Source organism: Hypanus sabinus, chromosome 5, assembly GCF_030144855.1.
Source record: "Hypanus sabinus isolate sHypSab1 chromosome 5, sHypSab1.hap1, whole genome shotgun sequence".
In the NCBI taxonomy this organism is placed as follows: Eukaryota; Metazoa; Chordata; class Chondrichthyes; order Myliobatiformes; family Dasyatidae; genus Hypanus; species Hypanus sabinus.
The window spans coordinates 151,956,848-151,981,689 of NC_082710.1; the positions used below are offsets into that span (position 1 = coordinate 151,956,848).

Here is a 24,842-nt window from a genome sequence, read left to right on the forward strand (position 1 = left end):
TGGAAAATATTAGTTAAGCCTGTTGAACCCATGCTGTGACATTCATCACCCTACATAGACATGTCACATTTCAGCTAAGTAAGAAGTAGTCATTTATCTGTATTAGTACAATAATAACTAGCACCAAGTGAATAATCTCACCCAGTATATCACACAGCCAGCAGTCAGCACTAATAAAGTCAATGAAACTGAACATTGGAAAGATCATAAAGCAGGTAACAAAAGAGATTCTAGCAGTTTTAAAATCATAATTTAATCAAAAATTCTCCCCAAAGAAATTAAAGTGCAAGCAGTGCAACTGGTTCAAATGTTTTGCTGGTGTCATTTTTAAGCGCTTCCCAAGAAATACATCGGTGGAAGTGTAAAGGTGAGACATGCAATCGGCATCTTCCCACAATAATAGTCCAGATAAATCCCTAATTACCAAGGCTCCTTTTAACGAAAATTGGAGTGAATTCATTTTTTCTGCCCTGTAGTCATACTCTTTAACCAAACCTCTGATCTAGTAACCCTGTGAAGATATAGTGAGGATACCCTCTACAACACAAAAAGTTTTGTTTCCAGCAGCCAAAGTGGCAGCAGCCTGACGTGAGATGCCACAAAATTAAAGCACATAAGAATCCATTAAAATTCACTGGGGTTCAGGAAAATAATCCAATTCTTCATCATTGTTTACACTAAGACGACGCTAGGAAACAAAACGCTGCTCATTTTCTGTCTTCAGATCTAGGGACTGAAATAAAACACAAAAAATGAAGCATTAATCTTCTTAAGAAAGGGATTGAAAAAAGAAATGTAATGGATTATTGTCGTTTTGTCAGCTCCTCTTTGATGAAATCCAGTACAGAACATTTGAAGTATTTCCATTGCAGAGGCTTTGAAACAGGTATCCCTCCTTTGAATCTGCACCACTTTGTCAGTACCTATTGCCCAGCACATTTTGCCTTCATATATGTTAGAGCATTATTCCAGTACAAGGTGAGGCGTCTTCCCTGAGCCCACGAAACTTTTATTTTAAACGATTGACTGGTGTCATGGCTAAAGTAGGAACCATGGGACAAGTGAAGGTTGAATGTTGTGTTTCATAATACTTCAAGTAGTGAAGCAGTTTCTGCAGTGTTAAAAGTGGCAAATGTAAACTAGTTATTTAAAGATGGAGAAAAATACAGATTAGTTATCCTTACATTAGTAGTGAGCAATGCTAAAACCTATATTAAAGAATGTGGCAACGGGCAATGAGATTAGACAAAAGATGGATTTAAAGATTTATTTTGATGAAGACGGATTTATGTTGACTTAACTACTGGAGAAAATTAGGAAGAAACTCGTGAAATATTTACAGAGAACCAGTAGGTCCAGTGTATTTGGATTTTCTGAAAGCCTCCCATAAAGGTGTCAAGCCAGTGTGGAAATAAATGAGACTTTCTCAGGTTACAGCCACTGAAGAGCGGGTACTGCAGGTACCTCTGCCAGTGGCCCCAGATGTTCACTATATACAGTACAACAATCATGTAGATGAAGGAACCAAATATAAATGACATCAAATGCAGATGCAGGTTATGAGGAAGAGATAATACACATTCAATGCAATTTTGATATGTTAAGTCAATGGTTGATGCTATATAACATAGTTAAATGTGACAATAACCTTCTTTGTGAGAAAAATCAAAAGGTAGGGCATCTCATCCTTACCACTACCTCAGACCCTATTACCAAAACACCTCACCAGTCATATATCTCAAATTCTCATTGCAGGACAAGGTACAAGTATTGATAGAATACAGAACGTTTTGGCCCATGATGTTGTGCCAACCTTTTAATCTACTCTAAGGTTAATCTAATCCTTTCCTCCTCCATATCCCTCCATTTTTCTATCATTCATTTCTTAAATGCCACCAATGTAAATGTGTCTAACCCTACCCTGGCAGTGCATTCCATGCACCCAATACTTCCTATATTAAAAAAAAATACCTTTAACATCCCCCTATACTTTCCTCCAATCACTGTAAAGTTATGCCCAAATGTATTAGCCATTTCTGCTCTTGGTAAAAGCTTCTGGCTGTCCACTCTATCTATGCCCCTTGCCATGTTGTACACTTCGACCAAGTCACCTTTCATTTCCTTCCCTCCAGAGAGAAAAGCCCGAGAATGCACAAGCAATATTCATAAGGCAAGGCTCTAGCTTCAGTCAGCATTCTCTCTGCACTCTCTATGAAGAACCCAACATCCTTCCTAAAATGTGGTAACCAGAACTGAACACAATATTAAAAGGGTGGTCTAATAAGAATTTTATATAGCTGCAACATTACCTTGCAGTTCTTGAACTCACTGCCTTGACTAAAGAAGACTAACACAGGATATACTTTCTGAAGCACTCTATCAACTTGTAATAGACTGGGAAAATTGGGACAATGGGAACTAGTGGTCATTGGAATCAAGTGTGTAGGTGCAGCAATATATTGGCCTTCTTGGCAGGCTGTGTTGAATGCAGGAACAAGCATGAATTGCTACATTATAGAAGGCAGTAGTTAAATCACAACTCAAGTATTATGTATGAAAAAGTGTATACTTAACAGAAATCTGTAACAACAGCTTCACAGTTAGGATGTAGGGAAACACTACTCCAGGCTTGGGATGGAAGTAGGTGCAGGTCACAGGTTAGAATAAGAGAATCACAGAATCACTATATGGTGCAAAACATTTGGAACTGAGATGAAGAAAGAAGTTTACTTTCACAGGCTTATAAACTTGTGGACCCCACCGCACAAAAGCTGATGGATGCTGTCACTGAATATGTTAAAGAAAGTTAATACATTTCTACATAAGGCATAAGGAAGTAAGTGTTAAGCTCAATGAAATCATAGATCATCGTACTGATTAGCAGAGAATGCATATGTCTTCTCCATCTCGTGTTTTCAGTGACTATGTGGTCCTGAAGAAACATCAGTGGAATTTTAGCTTACACATTCATCAGTGGGTATGGAGACATATGCACATGATCATAACATTATAGGCATTAATAACCTACAATCATAAAAAGAAAAGTGCAAAATTCAGCAAGCTAGTTCACCCTGCCATACCTATGGGATATTCAAGCTAACACTACACAGAAGACTAAGTGATAAATACTTTTGAATGTGCAATAATTCACATTAATCCAAATGACAAAGCTATCTGGAGTCAGCTGCAATTCAATTAATTGGTAGTCAGAAGCCTGCTGCCTGCATACTGTCTTCCCCATGATCACCTGGGTTTACTCTCCACATGGGACTCCTCCCACTGTCAAAGACATACCAGCTAGTAGTTTAAATGATCATTGTAAATTGTCCATCATTTAGACTAGGGTTAAATTAGTGGTGTACAAAGTGGTGTAGTGGTGCAGTTTAAAGCAGTTTAAATTTTTTCCATATTGTATCGCAAATCAATCAATAAATAGAGCAATGCCTACCTCTGACTGTAATGCACCCTGAAACATCATGCAATCAGTGAAAGCGGATAAAACAGTAAAGATTGTTACTTTAATATAAATTGTTACTTTAAAACCATAAGCATAGGAGCAGAACTATGCCATTGGAACCATTAAGTCTGCTCCTCCATACATTGCTGGCTATCCCCTTCAGCCACTTTCTCCCACATTCTCCTCATAACCTTTAACACCTTTACTAATCAAGAACCTATCAACTTCCTCTTTAAATATACACAATGAGCTTGCCTCCATAGCCATCCATGACAATGAATTCCTCAGGTTCACCACCCTCTAACTAAAGAATTTCTTCCTCAGTAAATGAAAGTTCAAGGTAAATTTATTATCAATATACTTATATGTCACCATATACAACAGATTCATTTTCTTGTGGGCATAATCAATAAATCTATAATAGAATAATAACCATTAAAAAAATCAATGAAATACTACCCCAACTGGATGCTCCAACAGTGTGCAAAAGCCAACAAATTGTGCAAATGTTAAAAAATAATAATACATAAACAATAAATATTGATAACATGAGATGAAGAGCCCTTAAAATTCAGTCCATGGGTTATGGGAACATATCAGTGGTGGGGTAAGTGAAGTTGAGTGAAGCAATGTTACTGCAGCAAAAGAAAACTATAATGGCTAGGGACTTTGGTGCACATGTCCATATATCATAAAAGGTGGGAGAAATGGTAAAAAGGCTGGTGAAGAATGCATACAGATTACTGGTCTTCATTATTGGGACATGGAATGAAGGTAATGGCACAACTTTATAAAAGTTTGGTTCAGCCATATTTGGATTATTGTGAGAATTCTAGTTACCACATTATCAGGGAAAGGAACTTACCCAAACTATCAGGTACCCCACCAGCACTGACCCCCCACAATACCACCAAATCCCCTTATTCATCCTAAATCCTTGATCAATCAGTTTCACCTCATCTGTCTAACTATAGCTCTGCAATCTTCAACTACATCTTCACTCACTTATTATAATCGAGTTCATAATCCCTGATTTCTTCCACTTTCCCATATCATGTCTTCTTCACAAACACTATGAAGTGTCATCTCCACCAACACTGTATAGTTGACCCAATAATATTGCTTCCAACCTCCCATTCTTCATACTGACAGCTTCAATCGGTCCAGCCTACATCCAGTAATATGGCTGCTCTGGCTCAGCTCCTACAGTGTGCACAGCCTATAGGGGCTGACTGGCCTTGTGGACAATTTGCCAAGCCTGACCTTCAGAAAAGAGTCCATCAACACATTCTGTACAAAGAAATGTATCCATTTTTCACAAGATGCTCCATAGTCCTGGGACGTGCAGCTGACCAATTTATATATTTCAGTTTGGTTGCCAGAGGGATAAATATTGGGTCAAATGGAGAAGAACTATTTAACCTTTTTTTGAAGACAACATGCCAAAGTTCTTCCTCATACTCAAGAATAGGCTCCATTTAATACTTCTGAAATAATTTGGGAAGCACGACTACAAGTGGACAGGAAGAGATTTTAGAAATACCGTTTGGGGCACTGGCAGGTTTTCCCGATTGAGCAGCTGTTAAATCAGTACCGGATGATCTCATCACCTGTATTGTAATCAATTCCTTAGAAACAACTCTCCCCCATAGCCTCTAAATATAGGGGAACAACTGCACACACACACACACACTTCCATTCTTACCTGCATTGATCATTCTCCTCATATCCTCCCACACTCTGAGAAATGGAAGGAAAAGCCCATAAAGGACTTTACTGGTTAACTCAATGTTGAACTCTTCCACTTCATGGCACTGGACATGACATCTGGGAACAGGGATAGTGCAGGTAAGCAATAAAATTAAAACAATATAGCACGCTCCACACAATGAAATAGGACATACGTTTTCAAGAAGTTTTCTGCATCCTAAGAGGAGAAAAAGAGAAAACTGTATTAGCAACAAAACTTATGCAAATCCCAAATCCAGGCAAGATTTTTAAAAATATTATGACTACCTTGAGTATCTCAACTGTTTGATTCATCTCTAATCGTGATTTTATCTCCAGAATTTTTTCCTCAAGAGTTGATATATCATTGTTAATTACTGCCACTGTATTGTCCAGTCTTTTCAATGTCATCTTCTCGTTTTTTCTCAGCTGACATCTCATAACCTTTTCTTGCTCTTTCAGGAAATAGTGCATCTTCAAAAATTCTTGTCCAATTCTTTCCGACAGCTGATCCACTTGCACCTGCAGGATTGTTGAAAGTAAACACTCTCGATGAATATTGATTCTACTGTTCTGTAACAAGATCATCATTAATACAGTCTATCAAACAGAAACATTTTTATCCAGCTAGAAAATAGAGATAATGAGGCTCGTTCACTTTACCAATGTGCTTCACATACCCTTTCTTTCTGTTTATACAAAGAAAGGCAGTCTTGGGCACATCCAGAGAAAAGGTAAAATATTTTCACCAATGTGAATGCTTTTAGCTATCACTTCTTTGACAGTACAGGATCAAAAGACATACAGAATGGTTTTCAGATATTACCACCTCTGCATGGTCAACTTTTCACTCATAGAGTCCCTGTTTTAATGGATTTATCTGGAGAGAACATTTCCATTAGCAAAATAGCTTACAATCTGAGGGTGCAGTCTCATGCCAAACTGATACTCCTTTAACCATAGAACACTATAGCACAATAAAGGCCCTTCAGCCCTCCATGTTGTGACGACCCATATAATCTTTAAAAAAAGTACTAAACCCACACTACCCCATAACCCTCCATTTTGCTTTCATCCATGTGCCTGTCCAAGAGGCTCTTAAATACCGCAAATGTTTTAGACTCCACCACGATCGCTGGCAAGTCATTCCTGGCACTCACAACCCTCTGTGTAAAAAACTTACCCCTGATGTCTCCTCTAAACTTCCCTCCCTTAATTTTGTACCTATGCCCTCCGGTGTTTGCTATTCATGCCCTGGGAAACAGGTACTGACTATCCACCCTACCTATGCCTCTCTTAATCTTGTAGACCTCTATCAAGTCCCCTCTCATTCTTCTATGCTTCAAAGAGGAAAGTCCCAGCTCTGCTAACCTTGCTTCATATGACTTGTTCTCCAAACCAGGCAACATCCTGGTAAATCTCCTCTGCACCCTCTCCATAGTTTACACATCCTTCCGTTAATGAGGTGAGCAGAATTGAACACAATACTCTAAGTGCGGTCTCACCAGAGGTTTGTAGAGTTGCAAATGACCTCTCTACTCTTGAACTCAACCCCCTGTTAATAAAGCCTAGCATCCCATAGGCCTTCTTAACTACAAAAGATTAAAACTACATGTAAAGATTAGATGTGTAGGAATTTCTTCATCACAAGAGTGGAGAATCTGTGGAAGTTGTTGCCACTGAGGGTTGTGCAGCCAAGTCAAAGAATGTACTTAAGGCACTGATTTATATATTCCTGAGCAGTTAGGTGGATGAATTTTATGAGAAGAAGGCAGACCAATGAGGTTGAAAAAGAATCAGCCCATGATTGAATAGTGGAATAAATGCGACGAGCTGAAAGACTTAATTCTTCTACTATATCTTATAATCTTCTGCCCTTTGTTTAGTTGACAGTTAAAATGGTGACAGTCATACTAGATTCATTATTTAGAGTGCCTATAAAAAGTACTCACCCCTCCCCTTCTAATGTTTTATTGTTTACCAATATTGAATCACATTGGATTTAATTTGGCATTTTTGACACTAATCAACAGAAAAAAAAACTGTTTCTTGTTAAAGTGAAAACAAATTTGTACATATTGGTCTATGTTATTACAATTATTAAACATAAAATCATTGACTACATAACTACTGATGCCCTTCAAGTCTGTATTTATTAGATGCAACTTTTGTAACAATTACAGCCTTGAGACTGTGTGGATAGTTCTCTATCAACTTTGCACATTTGGGCACTGCAATTTTCCCCATACTTCATTACAAAACTGCTCAAGCTCTGGCAGATTGTGTGGAGATCATGAGTGGACAGTCCTTTTCAAGTCCAGCCACAAATTCTCAATTGCATTGCGGTCTACAGTGTGATTTTTTTTGTTTTAAGCCATTCCTGTGTAGCTTTGGCTTTAAGTTTGGGGTCATTGTCTTGCTGGAAGACAAATCTCCTCTCAACCTGCAGTTCTCTTGCAGATTTCATCAGGTTTTCCTCACTGTATTCTGCTGCATTCATTTTACCCTCTCCCTTCTCAAGCATTCCAGGGCCTGCTGCAATAAAACATCCCCACATCATGAAACAGCCACCAGCATCTTCACGGTAAGAGTGGTGCATTTTTGATGATGTGCTGTGTTTGGCTTACACTGAATATAGCATATGTTTAGCCAAAAACCTCAATTTTGGTTACATCAGACCATCGAACTTTCTTCTGACTTCAGAGTCTCCCACATGCTTTCTGAACTTCCAACAAGACTTCATGAGCTTTTTTGCAACACTGGCTATCTTCTTGCCACTCTTCCATAGAGCTGCGACTGGTGAAGCACCCAGGCGACAGCTGTTATATGTGCAGTCTACCCCATCTTAGCCACTGAAGCTTGTAATTCCTCCGGAGCTTTTATAGGTCTCTTGGTTGCCTACCACACTAGTCCCCTTCTTGCACAGTCACTCAGTTTATGAGGACAGCCTGCTCTAGACAGATCTACACCTGTGCCTCATTCTTTCCATTTCTTGATGATTGACTTAACTGTACTCCAAGGAATATTCAGTGACTTGGAAATTTTCCTGTATCCATCTCCTGACTTTTGCTTTTCAACAACCTTTTCCTGGTTGCTTGGAGTGTTCTTTTTTCTTCATGGTGTAACTTCTGCCAGGATATTGATTCACCAATAATTGGACCTTCCAGACAGAGGTGTATTTTTACTACAATCAATTTAAACACCTTGAATGTACAGTAGTGATCTCCATTTAACTAATTATGTGATTTCTAAAATCAATTGGCTGCACCAGTGGTGATTTGGTTTGTCACATTAAAAGGAGTAATTAATTTAGATTATTTTCCAGAGATCTAATTTGAATATGACAGGAAAAGTTCTTTATCTATTGATTACTATCAAAAAAGGAAAATTAAATCCACTGTGATTCAATGTTGTAAAGTAACAAAACATGAAAACTTGCAAGAGGGGGTGAATACTTCTTATAGGCACTATAAATCTACAACTTTCCTTAGGGTGATTAAATTGTGTGCCATTTCACAGAACACATGTGATTCATCGGGTGCCTTGGCATGAAGGATTACCCTGTAAATTAAAAGCATTTTTTTTGGTAATACAATATACCCTGTGTCCGACCATTTCACTTCACTTACAGGAACAGAGTTTCTGCAGTTAGTTCAGCTGATATTGTCTGCAATTCACTGGCTGCAAAGGTGATGGAAGTTGATGCATTATTTCAATAAAGAGAAATTTTTTTTCCAGCACTATTATCTGCTACAGTGACCGGAAGCTCAGTAATCCAGTACAAAAAAGGTATCTGAAGGACTAATTGCTCTTATCTGCTCAAGTGCAATTCACCAGTTTGGACAAACAGATGTGACACTTCACTTGCTAACTACTAAAATATAATTTTAAAGGTTCTTTAATCCCCACTTCTAGGCATCCGCAGTAACAATGAAAAGCTGAAGTTCTTCAAGACTATGTTAGTGTTTAAATACACCTTTCATGAACCTGTCCAAAGGGGTACTTGGTAAGGCTCTGAAAACCAGTGCCATCCAACTAGTGGGACCATTCACGGACATTTAAAGCCTCTCACTACTACGGGCAGAATTTCCCACTTGCTTCAAAAAGGCAACAATTATACCAGTGCCTCGGAAGAATAATTTGGGCTGCCTAAATGACAATCACCCAGTAGTTCTCACATCGACAGTGATGAAATGTTTTGAGAGTTTGTTTATGACTAGACTGAACTCCTGCCACAGCAAGGACCTGAACCCATTGCAATTTGCCTATCGCCACAATAAGTCAATGGCAGACACAAGCTCAATGGCTTTCAACAAGGCTTTAGACCACCTAGACAACACAAACACTTATGTCAGGATCCTGTTCATTGACTATCGCTCAGCATTTAATACCATCATTCCCAAAATCCAGATTGAGAAAATGCAGAACCTGGGCCTCTGTATCTCCATCTGTGATTGGATCCTCAACTTCCTAACTCGAAGATCACAGTTTGTGTGGATTGGGGTTAACATACCCTCCTCGATGATGATCAACACTGGTGCACCTCAGGGGTGTGTGCTTAACCCATTCCTCTATTCTCTATATACACATGAATGTGTGGCTATGTATAACTCAAATATCATCTATAAGTTTTCTGATGATACAACCATTGTTGAGAGAATCTCAGGTGGTGACAAGAGGACGTACAGGAGTGAGATATGCCAACTAGTGGAGGGGTGTTGCAGGAACAACTTGGCACTCAACATCAGTAAGATGAAAAAGCTGATAGTGAACTTCAGGAAGGGTAAGACGAAAGAACATACAAATTCTCATAGAGGGATGAAAAGTGGAGAGAGCGAGCAGTTTCAAGTTCCTGGGTGTCAAGATCTCTGAAGATCTAACCTGGCCCCAACATATCGATGTAGTTATAAAGAAGACAAGACAGCAACTATACTTTATTAGGAGTTTGAAGGGATTTGGCATGTCAAGAAATACACTCAAAAACTTCTACAGTTGTACCATGAAGAATATTCAGACAGGCTGCATCACTGTCTGGTATGGAGGTGCTACTGCACAGGACCAAAAGAAGCTGTGGAAGGTTGTAAATCTAGTCATCTCCATCTTGGGCACCAGCCTACAAAGTACCCAGGGCATCTTTAGGGAGTGCTGTTTCAGAAAGGCATTGTCCATTCTTAAGTACTTCCAGTACCCAGGGCATTCCCTGTTCCCACTGTTACCATCAGGTAGGAGCTATGGAAGCCTGAAGGCACACACTCTGCAATTCAGGAACAGCTTCTTCCCCTTTGCCATCTGATTCCCAAGTGGACATTGAAGCTTTGGACACTACCTCATTTTTTAAAAATATACAGTATTTCTGTTTTTGCAGTTTTTTTAATCTATTCAAGATACATAATTGATTCACTTGTTTATTTACTACTGTGTTTTTTTTTTGCTGCTAGAGCACGAGGAGTGATTGATATGTCCCTGGCCTAATGTAGGAGCCAATTTCAGAAAACCTAGCACAATCCAGGACTTGCAAAGTTTGGCAAAACCATTTGTACATCCACAATTGCCCTAATCCACGTCTACACATCTGGCACTGCAAGAGTCCAGGAATTATCACCAAAGTCTATGATTATAGAACACAAGAGCAGATGAAACAGAAATAGGAGTAGCCATACAACCGTTCTCTATCATCTATAACCTTTTACCTCAGTGCCACTTGCACTAACCCCATATCTCTTGATTCCAATAATACTTTATCCAACAATATTCTTTAAAATACTTGATGGCACACTGGTTAGAGAGTTTCAAATAGTCACTACATATAGTAATTGGTAAATAATTTTCTTCACATCTTGGACTGGAATGCCTAAACCCTTAATTTGAGGCCATGACTCCCCACCACCTACCCTTCCAAACCCTCTAATCCTTTAGGAGTAAGGCATCTGGAGAAAACCAATGTTGGCAATTTGGTTAAAGGAAACAACTTTTCTGCATCTATCGTTTTAACCTACTAAGAGTTTTATATGGTGCACATTGTAAAAAGAGAATGAGATTGCCCCATATTAACATGAAGTCTGGAGATTATGTGCGTAATTTCCCTATATTCTGCTCAGAAGATAAATCCTCTGATCGCAATCTGGTGAACCTTCATTATATTATATTGCAAAAGGTGCATCCAGCTGCAGCTCCTATCAGACCGAGTCAGGGAATTGGAGCAGGATCTGGATGAACTAAGGATCATTCAGGAGGCAGAGACAGAGATAGATAAGAGTTATCAGGATATAGTCACACCGAAAAGACAGGAAGTAGGCAAATGGGTGACAGTCAAGAGAGGCAGGGCGAGCAGCCAGAGAGAGCAGAGCACCCCTGTGGCCATTCCCATCAACAATAAGCATACCGTTTTGGATACAGTTGGTGGGGATGACCTACCAGGAACAAGTCCTGTCTCTGGCACTGAGGTTGGACCCTTGACTAGGAAGGGAAGGAGGGAAGAGAAGAGAGCTGTAGTGATAGGGGATTCTATAGTCAGGGGGCCAGATAGGAGATTTTGTGGGGAAGATCGGGAGTCGCAGATGGTATGTTGCCTCCCTGGTGCCAGGGTCCGGGACATCTCAGATCGGGTGCAGGTTATTCTCGAGAGGGAGGGCAAGAACCCAGATGCTGTGGTCCATGTAGGGACCAACGATGTGGGTAGGATGAGTGAGGGGGTCCTGCATAGTGAGTTCAGGGAGTTAGGTGTGAAGCTGAAGGGCAGGGACCTCAAGGGTAACAATCTCAGGATTGCTACCTGTGCCACATGCGAGTGAGGCAAGGAACAGAAGGATTATACAGATTAATACGTGGCTGAGAGGATGGTGCAGGAGGAAGGGCTTCAGATTGTTAGATAATTGGGCTTTGTTCCAGAGAAGGTGGGATCTGTTCCGACGGGATGGTTTATAACTGAACTGGAGCTGTACTAACATTCTTGCAGGAAAGTTTGCTAGTGCTGCTCCGGGGGGTTTAAACTAAATTTGCAGGGGGCAGGGATCCAGAATGTGAGAAAGGATAGCAAGATGAAGAATAAAGGACAGGTGGGGACTACACGGTTCCAGAATATTAAGTATGTAGTAGAGAAAGGTGAGGCAGAACAAGTGATAAGGCTGACACATGTACAGAGGGATGGTCTGATGGAACATGGAGTTAAATGTGCAGAAAGAATAAGTAAATTTAGGAAGGACAACAAAATTCAAGGGGCGTATAGCCTGATGGGAGCTCCGGGACCTGGATTAAGCACAATAGGCAGCTATTTAAACAGAGAGAGGAGAAATGGGCTAAAAATTCTATATCTGAATGCATGAAGTGTCAGAAATAAGGCAGATGAGCTTGAAGCTCAGGTGCGAATGGGTAACTATGATGTTGTTGGGATAATGGAGACATGACTGCAGGGAGATCAGACCTGGGAAATGAATGTACAAGGGTATAGGTGCTATTGTAGGGACAGAAATGTGGGCAGAGGGGGTGGGGTGGCCCTGTTGGTGAGGAATGAGATTCAGTCCTTTGTAAGGGGGGGGGGGGGACATAGGATCAGGAGAAGTAGATCCTATGTGGATAGAACTGAGGAACAGTAAGGGCAAAAAGACCCTAATGCATGTTGTCTACAGGCCCCCAAACAGTAGCATGGATATTGGGTGCAAGTTGAATAGGGAGTTAACACTGGCATGTGGCAAAGGTAATGTTGCAGTAGTTATGGGGGATTTCAACATGCAGGTGAACTGGGAGAATCAGGTTGGTGCTGGACCCCAGGGTAGGGAGTTTGTAGAGTGCCTACGGGATGCATTCTTGGAACAGCTTGTACGAGAGCCAACCAGGGACAAGGCTATTCTGGATTTAGTGTTGTGTAATGAACAGGATTTGATAAGCGATTTTGATGTAAAGGAGCCATTAGGAGGTAGTGACCATAATATAAGTTTTTATCTGCAATTTGAGAAGGATAAGGGCAGATCGGAGGTGTCAGTGTTGTAGTTGTACAAAGGAGACTATGGAGCTATGAGGGAGGAGCAGGCCAAAGTTAAATGGATGGATATCCTAGCAGAAAAGACAGTGGAACAGCAATGGCAGGTATTCTTGGGAATAATGCACAAGGTGCAAAATCAGTTCATCCCACTGAGAAGGAAGGATTCAAAGGGGGGGGGGGGGGAGGGAAAGGGCCACAGTGGTTGACAAAGGAAGTTAGAGATTGCATAGCAATAAAAAAAAAGTATGACAGAGCAAAGGTGAGTGGGAAGACAGATGATTGGGAAATTTTTAAGGAACAAAAGAATTTAACTAAAAAGGCAATACGGGGAGAAAAAATGAGGTATGAACGCAAGCTAGCCAGGAATATAAAGGAGGATAGCAAAAACTTTTTTTTTGAAGGTATGTGAAGAGGATGAAGATAGTTAAGCACAATGCTGGGCCCTTGAAGAATGAATTGGGTGAAATTGTTATGGGAAACAGAGAAATGGCAGAAGAATTTAATAAGTTCTTTAGATCTGTCTTCACTAGGGAAGACACAAGCAATCTCCCAGATGTACGGATGGGCCAAGGACATAGGGTAACAGAGGAAATGAAACAGATTGACATTAGGAATGAAACAGTGATGAGTAGACTGATGGGACTGAAGGCTAACAAATCCCCATGTCCAGATGGCCTTCATCCTAGGGTACTAAAGGAGGTGGCTCTGGAAATTGCGGATGCATTGGTAATCATTTTCCAATGTTCCTTAGATTCAGGATCAGTTCCTGAGGATTGGAGAATGGCTAATGTTATCCCACTTTTTAAGAAAGGAGGGAGGGAGAAAACAAAGAAATATCATCCTGTCAGCCTAACATCGGTAGTGGGGAAGATGCTAGAGTCCATTATTAAAGATGAAATAGTGGCATATCTAGATAGCAGTGATAGGTTTGGGCTGAGCCAGCATGGATTTACCAAGGGCAAATCATGCTCGACTAATCTGTTGGAGTTTTTTGAGGATGTAACCAGGAAGTTAGACAAGGGAGATCCAGTGGATGTAGTGTACCTTGATTTTCAGGAGGCATTTGATAAGGTCCCACATAGGAGATTGTTGGGTAAAATCAGAGCTCATGGCATTGGGGGGAAGATATTGACATGGATAGAACACTGGTTGGCAGATAGAAAGCGAAGGGTAGCAGTGATTGGGTGTTTCTCAAAATGGCAGGTGGTGACTAATGGGGTGCCACAGGGCTCGGTATTGGGACCACAGCTGTTTACCATTTACATCAATGATTCAGATGAAGGCATTGAGAATAACATCAGTAAGTTTGCTGATGATACTAAGCTGGGTGGCAGTGTGACATCTGATGATGATGTTAGGGCAATTCAGGGTGACTTGGATAGGCTGGGTGAGTGGGCAGATACTTGGCAGATGACATTTAATGTGAATAAGTGTGAGGTTATCCACTTTGGGAGTAAGAACAGGAAGGCAGATTATTATCTGAACAGTGTAGAGTTAGTTAAGCGAGAAATACAAAGAGATCTAGGAGTCCTTGTTCATCAGTCACTGAAGGTGAATGAGCAGGTGCAGCAGGCAGTGAAGAAGGCTAATGGAATGTTGGCCTTTATTACAAAGGGAATTGAGTACAAGAGCAAGGAAATCCTTTTGCATTTGTACAGGGCCCTGGTGAGACCACACCTGGAGTATTGTGTACAGTTTTGGTCTCCAGGGTTAAGGAAGGACATCCTGGCTGTACAGGAAGTGCAGCGTAGATTCACGAGGTTAATTTCTGGGATGTCCGGACTGTCTTACGCAGAGAGGTTTGAGAGACTGGGCTTGTACACGCTGGAATTAAGGAGATTGAGGGGGATCTGATTGCAACATATAAGATTATTAAGGGATTGGACAAGATAGAGGCAGGAAATATATTCCAGATGCTGGGAGATTCCAGTACCAGAGGACATGGTTTAAGAATAAGGGGTAGGTCATTTAGGACAGAGTTAAGGAAAAACTTCTTCTCCCAGAGAGTTGTGGGGTTGTGGAATGCACTGCCTCAGAAGGCAGTGGAGGTCAATTCTCTGGATGCTTTCAAGAAGGAGCTAGATAGGTATCTTATGGATAGGGGAATCAAGGGATATGGGGACAAGGCAAGAACCAGGTATTGATAGTAGATGATCAGCCATGACCACAGAATGGCGGTACAGGCTCAAAGGGCAGAATGGTCTACTTCTGCACCTATTGTCTACTAGTCTATATTCTCTCTTTCACAAATATATCTACCTCTAGCTGAGGGGCAGGGGATGGGAGACAAATTTGTACAAAATATCCCAATTGCATTCTCAATAAAGGCTAATTGAACTTCACTGTGATTTTACATTTGTACTCATAAGCTTTTGTTGAAATGTCAAATGTCCCAATAATCTGAATAATTTTGCTTAAACCTAACTATAGCTTCAATGATTCATGCACAAGCACATATGGAATGTGTTGGCGTGTGGCCTGGTGGATAAGGCATTGGCCTAGTGATCTGAAGGTCACTGGTTCGAGCCTCAGTTGAGGCAACATGTTGTGTCCTTGAGCAAGACACTTAACAACGCATTGTTCTGCGATGATATTGGTGCCAAGCAAGTGGGTCCTATTGCCCTTCCCTTGGACAACATCGGTGGCATGGAGGGGAAGGCATGCAGCATGGGCAACTGCCGGTCTCCCATACAAACCTTCCAAGTCTCAAATCAATGGTCTCATGAGTCTAACGGATCCTTATAAATATCTGGAACATTTTGCTCAGCGACCACCATTTTAAAAATAGAGCAAAGTGAATGATTCCACATTTATCACATTATATTCCATCTTTCATGTCCTGGCATACACAAAATATAAGTGTAGATTGCCACATTCATATTAAAAACATCTTCTTCCATGAGCGGAAGGTTTGCTATCACAAGGCACATATTAAAATAACTCACAAAATTGGAAAGCACAAGGGCACTGTTAGTAGAAACACATCTCATTGCAACCAGAGTCCCAGGTTCAGTCCTGGCTTTTGCTGCTGTCTGTGCATTCTCCCCATATCCTCTAGGTGCTCTTATTTCCTCCCAATCCCAAAGAAATGCAATTTGTCAGGTTAATTGACCATTGTAAATTGCAGAGGAATGATAGAATCAGAAATTAGTCAATGGCAATGTACAGCTTATTAAAAAATTGAGAGTAATGTATGATTAGTACAAAAGGATGTTTGATGACCTGTCTGGACTTGGTAGACTATAGGGTCTGTATCCATAATCTATCGGTTCAGGAATCTATACACAGTGGATGCATGAAGTAAAATATTTTGTAGGGAGGTGGAGAGATATTAGGAAAGTAAGACTTGCAGACTGTTGTTACAATATGTAAACCCAGAGACAACAGGCCAAATGACCTACTTCCCAACTCTAACCATTGTATATTTTTTTGTTTTGCTTTTTGCAATGAAATGTCATCATAAGAATTGCACACCTCCCTAAAGTATAATTGTCAGAACTACACAGTGTTTGAATGGGAAGCAAACAACTGCAGATGTTAGAAATCTAAAACAAAACTACAAAACACTGGAAGAAATCAGCACATCAGGAATTGTCTGTGGGAAAGGAATACATCCATATAATCTCCATTAGCAGCATATTTCTGATATCAACAACTCTGTAAAAAAATTAAAATTCCAATCAACTTTAAAGCTTGTTCTCACTTTAAATCCCTTTCTCTTTGAACTTGATACCTTTTCCATGAGAAAAAGATGACAATCTCAGAAACAGAATCAGGTTTAATATCATTGGCGTATGATGAGAAATCTGTTGTTTTGTTACAGTTGTACAGTGCAAAACCAAAAAACATAAATTACAATAACAAAAAATATTTAAAAATTAAATAGAGCAAAATGAGGGCAAAATAGTGAAGCACTGGTGGAAATCATGGTGGAGAAAATATTAGCTGCATCTTATCCTAGCTACACCTATTAATATTTAATATACCTCTCTCAGGTCACCTTTCAACCTTCTTTGCTTTTGAGAACTTACCAACCTTTCCAATCCCTTCCAATAATTAAAGCCCTTGCGAACCACATCTAACTGAATATCACACAAAAAATGCTGGAGGAACACAGAAGGACAGGTAGCAGCTATGGAAAAGAGTAAACCATCAATGTTTTGGGCCAAGATCCTTCATCAGGACTGTGTGTTTTTGTGTTTTGTTTGGATTTCAATTCATTTGTGTGGGTGCTCTTCACTGCTGTTTCTCAACCATTGCTCATCAAAGCCAAAGAGGTTGTGGGCTGACTCCATTTCATTCTGTGCCATTGGGTCAATGTTTAAGCTTTCTCACACTAAAGTCAAAATGTTGAGCTCCACTTAGATGGTAATCAAAACAGCTTGTAGAACACTGTATCACAGCACAAGAGATCCTCGTTCAAATCTGGCCAAGCGTGCTGGCCATATTGAGTTTGCATGTTCTTCCTGCAACCATATGGGGTTCTGATGGGTACTGCAGAATCCTCCCACATTTGAAACAAATGATAGTTAATTGTCTATTGTATATTGTCCATACTGTGTATGTGAGTGGGAGAATCTTGTTGGAGTTTAGTGGAAGATGGGGAGAACAAAGCAGGATTCATCTATAGGCTGCTTGATGATTGGCACAAATGGTCATGTCAAGTTCAAGTTATTGTCATTTGCACAAGTACATAAATACACATGTGCAATGGAAACCTTACCTACGGGCATGTAGCATTATTCTAGAAGCATTTACAATTAAAAAAACATAATAAAACAAGTAAAACATAATTAAACATAAATTACATAAATTTATACAAGAACACAATCAGAAATAGAACACAGAAGGGCCTACTCCTGTGCATCTTTCCTCTTTGCTATTTTTAATGACTCCACAAGCCAGGACTTGCAAAGTTTGGCAAAAAATACAGTGGAATAAAAGGCTTGTTTTTGTTTTATTTGATTCTAGAATTAAAACCAGCATCAACTTAAGACTAGTTTTAGGTCACAGGCTTCACAGAGATCTCACACAGATCCTCAACTGAATGTCAAATATCAACTGTTGTTAGTGAAGTAAAGCAAAGAATTTGTCCTTGGCATCCTGGTGAACATTGATTTCATTGATGAGCTATGCAAAGCAAAATCAAACTAACTGGTCCTTATTATTTTGGGATCAAGTGAACTTTGCAATGCACAAATCATGAACACAAGAGATGCTGGAAATCCTGGGCAATATATACAAAATGGTGGAGGAACTCAGCAAATCAGACAATATCAAAGGTGAGAAATAAACAGTCAATGTTTCAAGCTAAGACCCTTCATCAGGACTGGAAAGGAAGGGTGAAGAAATCAGTATAAGAAGGTGGGAGTAGGGAAAGGAGTAGAAGCTGGGTGAGGGGGGAGGGAATAAAGTGAGAAGCTTAGAGAAGGAATGGGCAAATGGATGAAGCATCTGATTGAAGATGAGCATGCACCATGGGAAAAAGGGAAGGAGATGATAGGCAGATGAGGAGAATGGTGAGAAAGAGCCAGGATATGTGTTGCAATACATGAACTAGTCACTGTAATTGCTCTGTTAAAATAATAAACCTTCAAAGGTACATTATCTTAAATGACTGTAAACTACTTAGGAAACATCACCAAACAGAGGCAAATCCTGGAAAGACATTAAGTATCACCTACTGTTTACACATTAAAATAGATGCTTGAAATGCAGGTAAGTAGCTGGGCTGCAAGAATTCACCTCCAATGAAAACCTGAGTAACAAATTAATATCAGTCTTATGCAATAAATACTCAATACTTATATATCAGTGCAATGCAGTCTTACCTTCACTTCTCCCATTTTTTCTTCTTGTTTCATTTTGTCTTCAGTAACTATTTGCAGTTCTCCTTCCAACAAGGCCAAAGCCTCCTTGAATGCTTTCTGGAACATGAAGTATTTTAGTTGTTTGATGGAATTGAGAGTTCAGCAAAACTGGAAAACTAGTCTCATCAGTTGTCAACTGTGTAAACTACTTAAATATGGTAGCATATGTTAGCATATGCATGGCTATACATCAAAGCTCAAGGATTACTCATGCACATAGCAATATACAGGTAATGTCCACACAGCCAACATATGACATCATTAGAGCAGGCAAATCATTCCAATGCACTTCACAGGGCCACATTCCCATAATATTCAATGCCAAACCAATGACAATGCTCAGAAACAACAACAAAGAGGTAGAGAGATTGAGCAATGCATATGCAAGGGCTTAAAGATAAGGCAACTGAAAGACCAGTGGAAACAAAGATATGCAAGCCAGAACTACAGAAGTGCACAGATACAGAAGGAGTGTAGCAGTGGAGGGAGGTGCAAATTTAAAGACCACTCTTCCATCCATCATCTTTTTTGACATTCTATCATCAGGCAGGAGACTACCACGCTTAAAGACAAGAACAGCCAGGATGGGAAACATCTTATTCTCCCAGGCCATTAGGCTCCTAAACTCCCAGCCGCGTAGTATTCGAAGTTGCACTGGTTAATCTGTTCCATACTTCACAACATTTAATATTAATGCTCTTCAGTTTGTTATTTTTGTGTGATTCATCTGTAGATTTTATCCTTACCTTCATAAGTTATCATTGGTTATGTGCTATACACTGATACAAAGTAACATTTACATTATATACCTTATAAGGATGCATGTAGTTAAATAAGAATAAACTTCACTTGACATTTAACTTTTCTGCCGAAGACTGCAAAAAAATTGCAGAACTCAATCTAGATTCTACCTGGTTGACTGTCAACTTCCTGCTGCCTCTGGAAAGTTGCCAACATAAACAATGATCCCACAGCCTGATCATTCTCTCTTCTCCTCTGTCCACCAGAAGATAATAATGCTTGAATGTACCCACTTCCGGGTTCAAGGGCAGCTTCTGTCCTGATGTTATAGAGATTTATTTCATGTGCTTTGCACTTTATTGATCTATCTGCACTGCATTTCTCTGTACTTGTAGTACTATGTTCCGTTTTCCTTTTGTTGCATCTTGGTTTATGTAACAATGATAAACCTACACCAATACCCTTCCTTTTGACTATTATTCTGTTATTCCAGTGGCAGTCGCCCATTACTGTACCTTGTACAACCAGGCAGCCACCTTCACCGGGATGACTTTGTGATCTTGATGCCGGACGTTCCAGCAGTCCACACAAATAACTTCTCGTTCCATTAAACAGAACAGCTTAAGCTTCTCCCCGTGTTCCTCACAGCAAGGTTCCCGCTTCTGCTGCGCCAGCTTCGCATTCAACACCTTAACCTGCTCCGCAATAATACCGAGCCTCCGAGCAGACCTGATATTCACTTCAGTGAAGACGTAACGACACTGGGGACAAGTGTTCTGTTCAGGGAACTGACCCAAGCTATGTGTGATGCAGTGACTGCAAAAGTGATGACCACATTGTAGAGATACCGGGTCAACAAATATCTCAAGACAGATGGGGCACGTTAACTCTTCAATTAAACCGTCCATCTCTCTCTCAGACGCCATGGCGCTGCTCTGTTCGTCAGATATACGTCCTTTCCTGACTTTCGGTTCTGTTTTCCCATAATATGTTCCGCCCTCCAAAGACGTCACGTAGTTCAGAATCATAAATTACGTTTGTGTCCTCTGAATCCAACTATTACTGAACTTAAGTTCCAACAGAAGCTGCAGAAAATAATTTTATCCTCTGGAAATAGTTAATGCTTCTTAAAGTCTCCATTATTCTTTCCATATTAGTGTTGACGTCTTTGCTAAAATTATTACGGTCAGTGGGGAATCCAGAATCACGCTCAGGGGGCGGTCCCATGGCGCCTCTGGCGGGGACAGGGGGCGGGACGGCTGCGCCTCTGGAGGGGATAGGGGGCGGGACAGCTGCGCCTCTGGCGGGACAGGGGGCGGTACCATGGCGCCTCCCGGGATTGGTGGTGTCGTATTTAAGTCCGGGAGAAGTGTCTGTCTCTGTCACTTGAGCAGGAGTAAGCGGCATAGGGAGGTAAGTGTGTTATAAATAAAATAAAGTTCAGGAGTAATTTTGGAACAACTGTAATTCGGTTCATTATCCCCAGCTGAGCACTAAACGAACAACAGTTGTCGGTTTATCGCGGTGTCCGAAACTAGAACATGCAAAGCTGTGAAATGGCGCCTTGACTGTCTGTTCTACAGTGCTCACGGGCTGTGAAGGACAGTTCCATTTAAGTAAAATGCGCGGCCGAGTAGTTTGCAGCTTAGCGAAAGAAATAGTAAATTTATTTGCAATGTTTCTGTGAGCCTCTGTACTTTTAATTATAATTAATCGTCACATTTTTAATTGAAACCATGCAAAATTACTGTGGGGTTTGGGATGAAGTGAACTGAAGACTTGAGTAACTTTTTAAATGACCTTGCGAAAACGAGCACTTTAAATAGCAACTCGGAGTTTCAGGCTGTAAAACATGGAAGCCCGGGCCCAGGGAGCAGCCAAAACTAGGAATCAAGCCCGTGTTTGAAACAAGTTCTGTGACTCTCACTTAGCAAGAATGCCACTGTCAATGAAACATAGCTGCCAAGGGGAGCAAATCTGAGAGGTGGCAAAGGCTTTAAATGTTTCAGATCAGTGACCATAATCTTTTTGTTTTCTTTAAACTCAAAATCGTCTAAACATGCCTTCCCTCGTGCACGTGTTTACAGTTCTATTTCAGTGGATTGCATATTTCACATGTATTCAAATAAGTTTTTTTTAAAACTAAGTACTGGCATGGTGAAGTTGTGGCTGCAAGCTTTCTCTGCAGCTGAAAACATCCCTGTTTCTGGCTTTTCCACTTTTGAAACCAAGTCCTCCACACCATGCATGAGAAGAAATTTGCCATCTTTCTATCTCCCCACGAATTCTGTGTGACCTGGTGAGAGCTTCCACCACTCAATTATTTTCAATTTCCATAACAGCTAGCTTATTTTTGCTGTAATAAATTCAAAGTACATTTATTATCTAAGTATGTATGCAATGTACATCCATCCCTGAGTTTTGTCTTCCCACAGATAGCTATGAAACAAAGGAAACCATGGAACCTGTTAAAAGAAAAACAACACTAACCGCTCCCCCCCCCCAAAACCATGTGCAAAAAAAAGACAAATCATGCAACTTTGGGGGGTGCTAGTGAGATGAGTGCATTATAGATTTTTTTTTAGCTCCTCATGGTACACCAAACTTTACAAGTTAAAACTGCCTTTTTGAACAAATTTTTGTTGCAAGATCGCCGTTGTTTGTTTCTCTTTATGCCACCAAAAAGTGTAACGTGAACATGTCCAGTAAAACTGCACAATGCAGGAAGGGAGCTGCTCGCCCGCGAGCCAATGCTGCAGTTAATGTTAGCCAGGACCAAGCTAGCAAGAACTCTTCAGAAATGCCCTCGGCAGAAGAGGAGGATGAGCTTCCTCTTATTTGGCAGAAAATGTTAAACAAGCTCTTGCAGTCCTTCAACGAGTGGTTTGACAAGTTTGAGCACAGTTTCTGGAGTCTGTTTTCTTCCCAGCAAGCACTCACTGCGAGACTGTTGAACGCCAAAAATCAGAACGACGACCACAAGCAGCGAATCCACTTCGTGGAAACTTCGGTCTCCAAGCTGCTGCAAGAAAATAAAAGACTGCGGGCCATACTTTCAGATTTGGAAGGGAGATCCAGACACAATAATATAAAGATTTTTGGTGTGCCGGAAGGTGAGGAGAAAGGGCGCTGACTGAATTTGTCACTAACCTGATCCCCAAGCTGCTGGGGGATGATAACTTCATTAAGCCAATTGTTATCGATAGAGCGCACTGCTTACAACAGCCCAAACCACCGGAAGGCTCAAGGCCCCGTACGATAATTGCACAGATGCATTTTGCACAGGAGAAAGAAAGGATTCTACGGCTCGAGAGGGAATGCGCGATGGAAAACGGAGGTCATCAAATCTTAATCTACCTGGACTATGCCGCAGAGGTTATGGACGAACGGCAGAGTTTCTGTGAGGTGCTGCAACTGCTGAGAGAGAAGGAGGTCCGGCATTTGCTATGTTTCCCGGCCAAGCTCCATGTTCATCATCAAGGGCAAGAAAAAGTATTCAGCAACCTGGTTGAATCCAAGACTTTTGTAGACCAAAATCTTTGAAAGACTATTTTTAACAACATAAATGAAGAGTCTAAATATGCACTGGGCAGAATTTAATTATAGCAGTTCTTTTTCCTATCCTCAATTTGTTCTTTACGATGTGTGCTAATGAGGGGCTGTTACTTAGAAGTGTTTGTCTCAGATTTTGTCCGGCGGTCCCAGGTTAGGATGAGGGCAACTCTGCTCCTTTGGGGAAGCAATCGTTATCGGGGTTTTGTTCATATATTTGGTAACTGTTCATGTTATTTTTTTGTTGGTTTTTGCTGGCTGCCAGACTGAATGTTAAGTTTGCGTTTTATTGTAATGCAAAAGGTACCACAAATGAATAATGCTCTTGACTCCATAACCTTGGTCACTTGGAATGTGCACAGTTTAGGTCACCCAATAAAGCAAGGTAAAGTTTTCACACATTTGAAGTCAATGAAATCTGATATTATATTCTTCCAAGTAACTCATGTTAAAGCCACTCAGCATGGGAAACTCAGGGCTAATTGGATTTCACAGGTCTATAAGGCACCTTTCACTTCCAAAGCCAGAGGCGTTGCCATTCTCTTCCGTCAGTCTGTGCCTTTTCGTTTTCACTCATCCACAATTGATCCAAATGGCAGGTTTATAATTTTAACTGAGTATATCAGTTCACTTCCCATTACACTGGTAAACATTTACAGGCTGAACTCGGATGATCCAGGATTTTTCTGTAATGTGTTTGGCTTGATCCCAGGTAATGATTCAAGCCACATATTGATTGGGGGTGACTTTAGTTGCTACCTGGACCCGTATTTAGACAGGCTGTCCTCTGCCCCCCCCCCCCCCGCCCCCCCAGCCAATATTCTTGCTTGACAATTTGATGAAGTCCAAGAAGGTGGTGGAGATTTGGAGACTACAACACCCATCTGACCATGATTATTCTGTTTATTTTCATGTACACAGATCATATACATGGATCGATTATTTTTAGTTGACTCTAGATTAATCCCTAATATTGATCACACCAAATATCACAGCATAATAATATCTGACCATAGTCCAGTCAATCTCACTCTTCAATTTTCCTCCCTAAGCAAGCCTATAACTGGTGCTTTTAATCCCTTTTTGCTCAAGGATCAGGCATTTAAAGAATATATTATGATGCATGTCTTGCATTTCCTTGAGATCAATGACAACAGCGAGGTGACTGACTCAACACTCTGGGGAAACACAAAGTGTATATCAGAGGACAAATTATTTCTTATGAAGCAACACTGAAAAGGGCTAAGCGAGGTAGATTGGAAGGGATTAAGAAAGAATTACTAGTGGCTGAACAAGCCAACAAAAACTCTGTGCTCCAATCAGATTATAATATCATTCTCAAATTAAAATACAAATACAACCATTTTAGGGGAACAAATTGACAACATAGTACTTAAATAGTGACAGTTTGAGTTTGGTGACAAACCACAGACATTATTGGCAAAACAGTTAAAAGGAGAACAAGCAAAACGAGCCATTTACAAAATGAAATCCAAATCTGGCCTGATGCTTACGG

At 40.5% G+C, this 24,842-nt stretch overlaps 2 protein-coding genes across 2 annotated transcripts in view; one reads left to right on the forward strand and one right to left on the reverse strand.

The window, feature by feature from the left end:
- Nucleotides 1-234: 234 nt before the first annotated feature.
- LOC132394784 (nuclear factor 7, ovary-like) lies at nucleotides 235-20,802 on the reverse strand. Its single transcript, XM_059971191.1, has 6 exons — nucleotides 20,290-20,802; nucleotides 18,995-19,090; nucleotides 5,474-5,707; nucleotides 5,362-5,384; nucleotides 5,163-5,284; nucleotides 235-733 (listed from the first exon to the last, which is right to left on the reverse strand). Exons 1-6 carry the CDS (start codon nucleotides 20,800-20,802, stop codon nucleotides 708-710), a joined length of 1,014 nt encoding a protein of 337 aa, XP_059827174.1. The 3' UTR covers nucleotides 235-707.
- A 262-nt stretch (nucleotides 20,803-21,064) lies between these two features.
- Nucleotides 21,065-24,842, forward strand: part of LOC132394785 (uncharacterized) — a 79,609-nt gene continuing 75,831 nt past the window's right edge. The window contains exon 1 of the mRNA XM_059971192.1: nucleotides 21,065-21,187. The gene's annotated coding sequence lies outside the window, so the exon portion shown is untranslated. The remainder of the gene's footprint in view (nucleotides 21,188-24,842) is intronic.